Genomic DNA, 6,723 nt, shown 5'->3' with positions numbered 1-6,723 from the left:
AAGATCATCTTGAGTAAAGTGATGAGGAAGAGGTATGTAAACCAACCTATGATGAATTATTTGAGATTTGTGTGAAAATCCATGCATCTTACAAAAAACTTAAGAAGACTCATGCTAGCTTAAAAGTGCAACTTATAAATTTGCAAAAAGAGTATGAAGTCATTCTTAAAGATCATTCAACGACTGATTCAAATCACATTACTCTTCTTGATGAATTTGATGATTTAAACAAAAAGCATTTGGAATTATTATTTTTTTTTGAGGAAATGCATATAGCAAGATTTTATTAAAAAAGAAATACAAAAGAAACTAAATGATTGTTCCACAATCACAGTCCTCCTTGAGTAACAAGGAAAATCTAGGAAGAACATTATTACAATTGAGACTATCCAAAAAAAAATCTAAGGAGCAAGCATAATTAGCACAGTAATCAGCTAATTTATTGTTATTTCTATTTACAAAGTTGAAGAAAACCTGATTGAATTCAGAAATAAATGAGAAGTCCAAGTTGTCGAGTTCTTCTTCAAATCCTGCTTGCTTATTATAGATTTTATTGAAAAAATCTATAATGTTTTTATTGTCTCTTTCTATTATGATTCCTTTGAAATTATATCTCTCTTGGAGCATAAAATCCTTTACTGATAAGATGGCTTTCATTTCCATTTGGGCTGAATCCCAATGCTTATGTTTGATACCAAAAGCACAAAGAAATCTACCTTTATGATCTCTTAGAACTCCGCCTATTCTAGCATCATAGTTACTCTTAACAGCAGCATCTATATTTAATTTAACCCATTCGGTTGGAGGAGGAAACCAATGGCTTAACAACTGTGAAAGCTGGTTAGTTTCCCAGTAAACCGAATTATTTTTGAAGGAAGCTATAGCCATACTGAAAGCATTGGCAGCTATGAAAGATGAGCAGTCTTCATTACTTCCGTGAGTCACTTTATTCCTATTGATCCAGTTTAAATAAACCACTGAACAGTAAATGTTACCAGTAAAAGGATCATTAGAAGCCATTAAGGACAAAGCTACGAAGCAATCTTCCATGGAATTAAAAACAGTAATGGTTATTCCCCATTTTCTTAAGATGTAGAAAATCTGATTCAATTTTTGGCAATTGACCGCTATGTGTAAGTTGTTCTCTTCAGTATTACACCCTCTCTGACATTCTATTAATCTTGAAAGATTTCTGGATTTAAGGAAACTATAAGAAGGAATAGCATTTAAACTAAGCCTCCACCATAAAATATTTACACGTGGATTCAACAGTAGTTTTTTCCTCCATTTCCATGTAAGATCTTCATCTTTATTGGTTCCAAAACATTCAGAAATTAATGAAGAAATTGATTTACATGAGAATCTAAATTTAAGCTCCGGTTGATCTTGGATAGAATCAGGATAAATTGTGATATTTTTAATAATATCAACCAAATCAGGTCCGAAAAATTTTTTTAATCTTTGTTCATTCCATTTACCTTCTTGTATGAAGAAATCCAGATGTTGGATGTGCTGCCCCAAGTCTGCTATAAAAGTGGGCCATCTTAAAATTGGTTTGTCATAAATCCAAACATCTTGAATTATGTTGATGTTGTCCCCCTTATAGACTTTCCATCTCAATACATCTTGAAGAGCTTGAGATCCACTAATAATAATTTTTATTGTAGGAGAACTTTGAGCTTTAAGTTGAATGTTCCAAGGTAAAGTACCATACTTGGCCGCAAGAATGCTGTAAAGAATAGATGAATCTCCTGAAATTAGTTTCCAAGTGAACTTTGCTCTTAAAGGTTTAACTTTAGAAATCAAAGATTGAATGCCTTGTCCTCCCAAATCAAGTGGCTTGCATAGAACCTCCCAAGAAATATAGTGAAGACCTTTACTACCATCCTGTTTATTCCAAAGAAAATCCCTACACATTTTATCAAGTTCTTTGAGTAAACTCAAAAGAACTAAGGAGTGAGTAATGTAGTAGATTGGAAAGGAGGACAAAATAGATTTGACTAGAAGAATCTTCCCTGCTAAAGAAATGTATTTGTTGCCCCAAACATTCAGATACTCATTAGCTCTGTTTAGAAGATGAGAGAAATCCATCCTAGCCGACCTCCTTTGCATAATATTAATCCCAAGGTATTTCAGTTCTTGAACCACTTTAAATTTCAGGATTTTGGACAATCTTTTCTTCCTTTTTCTCTTAACCGACTTACCAAAGAGAATGGAAGATTTTTGGATATTGATCCTTTGCCCGGTACATTTATAGTATCGATTTAAAATTTCCTTTTCTTTCTTCACACAACTCCCATTAGCTTTCAAGAAGAAAACTATGTCATCAGCATAAAGAAGATGAGAAATATTCTCAACAATAGGAGCTATCTTAATCCCCAATTCTTTGCCATTTCGCTTAACCTCATCTGTGAGAAGTTGAGAGCATAAAATGAAGAGAAAGGGAGAAAGAGGACAACCTTGTCTAAACCCCCTTTTGGCTTCAATCCATTCAGAATAATTTCCATTAACAATGATAGAGAATTTAGTATTTGAAACACATTGGATGAGGAAATTAGCAAACTTATCTGGGAACCCCAAATTCATCAAGACTTGAGTGAGAGTAGACCAACTCATACTATCATAAGCTTGTTCCATGTCAATTTTGATAGCCATTAGCCCTTTTTTAGCTTTGGAGAATCTAAATTTGTTGCAAACTTCTTGAGCTAACAGAATGTGTTCAGAGCTAGATCTGCCTTTGATAAATGCAGCTTGTTCTTCTGAAACAAGTTTTGGAATAATGAATAGCATTCTGTTTAATAACATCTTGGCTATCAATTTGTAAACTGAAAGACACGGACTAATAGGTCTGAAACTAGAAGGGAGCATCAGATTTCCTGTTTTTGGGATTAATGTAATCAAGTTCTCCTTCCAATTAGGACACATGGTTCCTAGTTCAAAAAACGATAGAATGGCTTTCCATACGTCTTTGCTTATGATAGACCAAAAGGTTTTGATGAAGGAGTAAGAAATCCCATCTATACCAGGAGAAATACCTGCTTCTAGATGTTTAACCACCTCATCAAGCTCTTCTTTCTTAAACTCTTTCAACAGGACTCCCTTGTCAAATACATTAAGCACATTGAATGGTTTCGGCCAACCAGAAAGATAGCAATCTTTTTCTCGCCATTTGTTTTTGAAAAAGCTGACAAAGATATCTTCCACTTCTGATGGATCAGAAGTTATTTTGCCATTACTTCCCTTGATTTGATTAATCCAATTAGAACTCCTCCTTCCCGTAGCATAGGCATTAAAAAATTTGGTGTTTGAGTCACCGTCTCTCAACCATTTCGTTTTTGCTCTCTGCTTTCACCAGGTGTTCAAACGTGATAAAGTTATATTAAGCAGTAGAACTTGGATCTCAGCAATTGTAATTTGTCTTCAGTCAGCCCCCCTCCATCTGCTTCTTCTAATTGCAGTTCAGAGATATCTTTTTTGAGCCTTTCCTTCAATTCAAACAGGTCTTGGTGTTTGTTTTAAATCCAGTGGTGAAGAGCTTTCAAAACTCTCTTAAACTTATTGTTTAAAACCGAAGAAGGATCACCAACCATATTTTTATTCCAAGAGTTTTTAACAATACCTGTAGAAGCGGCATAAGAGGACCAAACTTCTTCATACTTGATGAACCTTTTTCTACGAATAGTTGGATTGAACAAGTTTACAAGAATGGGGCAATGATCAGACGCTATTCTAGGAAGATGTTTAACCACTGGATTTATAATAGAAAGCAAAGCAGCCGAATTCAAGAAGCATTTGTCTAATCTTTCCATGATTCTAGCTCCCCCTGTCTTGTTGTTGCACCAAGTGTACCTTGGACCAATAAACTTTAGTTCATGAAGATCACATGAACTAATGAAATTGTTGAAGTCTTGTACTCCTTGAGTGTATTTGAATCTTTTTCCTCCTAGTTTGTCCTTCTGAGATAGAATGCAGTTAAAATCCCCTCCAATGATAATTGGAAAAACTGGTTTGGATATGCCTTCAAGCGTGTTCCAAAGGTTCTTCCTCTTGTATAAATCATTATTTCCATATACAGAAGCAATAATCCATTTTCCCTTGTTAGCAATGTACAATTCTCCTATAATTGTTTGAGGAGATGCCACCAAGATGGAAAAAGTGGCAAGATCCTTTCTCCAACAAACCATGAGTCCACCTGAGATACCTTCAGCCGGATAACAGCAAAAATCTCAAAGCTTTCCTATAAAATTGTCACAGTCTTTTCTATCAAAGAGGGATATCTTAGTTTCAGATAATCCCACAAAGATCAAATCAAAATCTTTAATGCATTCCTTCAAATAGTGGGAGGCCTCTTTCTTCCTTGCCCCCCTACAATTCCAAAACATTATGGAAGTCATGATTGATAAGAAATGGGATTGCTCCCTTTCTTACCTTTAGTAGATCCTCCTCCTTTCCTACTGTGAGGGATAATGCTATCCTTTCCCAAGGATTTTAGCTCCTTTTGAAGTTTGAAATCAGTTTTTTGAAAGGGTATGCTTGAGTTCGCAAGTAATCCCTTAGGATTTACAAGAGTTGGCAAACCCCTTGATAACTTCTGAATAAGAATTAGCCTTTTCCATACAATCAGCCTCAATGATGCTCCTAATATTAGCATTTTTATCTTCAGTGTTAGTATATTTTCTCTCTACTGCTGCAGTAGAACAGTTTTTAATTTGCAGTAACAAGGATTTAGAAGCATCTTTATTCGATGAGTTGTTAATGCCTTTTGAGCCTTCTTCCAAATTATCCAGAACTTCTTCTTCTAAAGCACTGAAACTATTTTTCATAGTCACATCTGGAATAAAGCTATCCACCTTAGAGTTTGCAGTCTTATTACTCGAAATCTGCAACTACATTGGTTCAATGATTTCTCCCTCTTCTCTGTCCTGATTAGCTTGGACTGGCATATAGACTTGCGTAACAGTTTTCTGCTTGATACTTGTTGTCTTCATAAATTCTGATTTCTGCTTTAAATAAGAAGATCCCGGCTGCCTGTTTTTTCTAAATTTGACTTGAATCCAGGGTCCCAATTCATCTTGAACAAAGTCTTTATCTATTTCTTCTGCTGAATTTACTATCTTCTTACTAACCTCAGGAGCTGTTACTGAAGAAGGTTGGATAAGTAAAGAACAGTGGTTCTTTGTATGCCCCAATTTACCACAATGGTAGTATAGAGAAGAGATTCTTTCATATTCAACTTTTTGGAATGATCTTCCATGCAACCCTTCTATCCAAACTCCTTTAGGAATCTTTTCATCCAAATTTAATCGAACACAGACCCGTGCGTACTCCCTTTTTCCCCATTTAAATGAATTACCATCCAGATAAATTGGGGAGCCAATTTTGGAAGCAATTCTACAAATATTTTCCTCATCCCAGCAATGTAAGGGAAGGCAAGGCAGACGAATCCAAATAGGAGCTGTAAGTCCTTTAAGAGTTTCAGGAGAAAAATTGGGTGACCATTTGTCCAACCCAATGATATTGCCTCCTATATACCATGGTCCTCCTTCTAATATTTCTTCCACTGCTTCCTTCTTGGTGAAGGAACAGAGAATCCAATCAAGCCCCAGAGTTGTAAGATGAAAATTACCATATCTAGACCATTGTTTCCTCAGTTCTCTCTACAAACTGGGAATGGGATGTTATTACCCAACACTTTGATTTCCAGAGAGTTCCTTAGGACTTGAGAATTAGCTTTTTCTGAAATAGAGTCCATTAAAATTGCAATTCCATCCTCAGATAACGGAGTAGAATCCATCTTATAATTAAGCTTAATATGTGGAGGTTTAACCCAAGCATTTCCAGAAAATGTTTTCGGACCTGTATCTCCTTCCTTGGTAGAATTGTCAATGGAAGAAAATTTTCTATTTTCTGATTGCAAGTTAGGATTCATAAAAGGATCAGAACAAGGAACCGAATGTAGCTTATCCACAGAATTAGAATTTTCGTTAACTTCATTGGGGGTATTCGCATTTATCGCTGGCCAAGGGTCAGAGATTGCATTTGAATATCCAAATTTTTTAACAAAAATTTTAAAATCGAAGGAGGAAGCTTCAGCGTCATTTGGTTTAGAACTTGAACGATTCTTCTCAATTACTATAGAATTGCAATCAGAGTTAACTAAAATGCTTTTACCTTTTCCTTCCACAAATTTAATCACCTTCTTAGCCGAACCATCTGTAACTTCTCTGATCACCAACGGGTTTACACCCTTTCTGGAAGAAACTTGATCCATTTTAGAATGTTGAAGCAACCGATTCTGTTCTTCCTTTGTTCCCAAAAGTCCATCCGAGTCTCCTGAAATGTTAGGTCCACCGACCGGTGATCGGCAGCCATCCACCGTCATCGCCAACTCCCGGCGATGTGGTTAACGGATAAACCGCGAAATCGAAAATTTGAAAAACCTGCTGTTTATCTCTCTAGCGTGTTGTTTCTCTCTCTAGCGTGAAGAGAAACCTGTTGTTTATCTTTTTAATGCAGCATTTGGAATTAATTGATGAACATAATGTATTAAAAGTTTCACACACCTCACTTAATTCTGATCTTAAGAAATCTAAAGAGATTGAAAAAAATTTAAGGATTGATAATGATGCATTAAAAAGAACTAACTTGAGGATTCAAAATGATTTGGATACATGTAAGAAAAATCGGATGACATCTACTTTTAATTCTAAGCCAGAACCTAGG

The 6,723-nt window shown here is 35.5% G+C and overlaps 1 protein-coding gene across 1 annotated transcript; it reads right to left on the bottom strand.

Annotated features, from left to right (window-relative positions):
• Positions 1-309: 309 nt before the first annotated feature.
• Positions 310-6,382, bottom strand: LOC114579679. Its single transcript, XM_028695038.1, has 6 exons — positions 6,172-6,382; positions 5,666-6,015; positions 4,891-5,567; positions 4,565-4,806; positions 3,570-4,201; positions 310-3,342 (listed from the first exon to the last, which is right to left on the bottom strand). Exons 1-6 carry the CDS (start codon positions 6,380-6,382, stop codon positions 310-312), a joined length of 5,145 nt encoding a protein of 1,714 aa, XP_028550871.1.
• Positions 6,383-6,723: the final 341 nt, after the last annotated feature.

Source organism: Dendrobium catenatum, unplaced genomic scaffold (genome assembly GCF_001605985.2).
Source record: "Dendrobium catenatum unplaced genomic scaffold, ASM160598v2 fragScaff_scaffold_621, whole genome shotgun sequence".
Taxonomy (NCBI): domain Eukaryota; kingdom Viridiplantae; phylum Streptophyta; class Magnoliopsida; order Asparagales; family Orchidaceae; genus Dendrobium; species Dendrobium catenatum.
This window is presented reverse-complemented; position numbering and strand designations above follow the sequence as displayed.

Bases quoted from the DNA above. Each gene is read 5' to 3' on its own strand.
- LOC114579679 (XM_028695038.1), bottom strand. From the start codon at position 6,382: ATGACGGTGGATGGCTGCCGATCACCGGTCGGTGGACCTAACATTTCA. The intron at 6,016-6,171 runs GTAAAAGCATTT...ACCCTTGGCCAG, and splicing joins TAAATTTGTGGAAGGAAAAG to CGATAAATGCGAATACCCCC. The intron at 4,202-4,564 runs GTAAATCCTAAG...ATCCGGCTGAAG, and splicing joins CAAGGGGTTTGCCAACTCTT to GTATCTCAGGTGGACTCATG.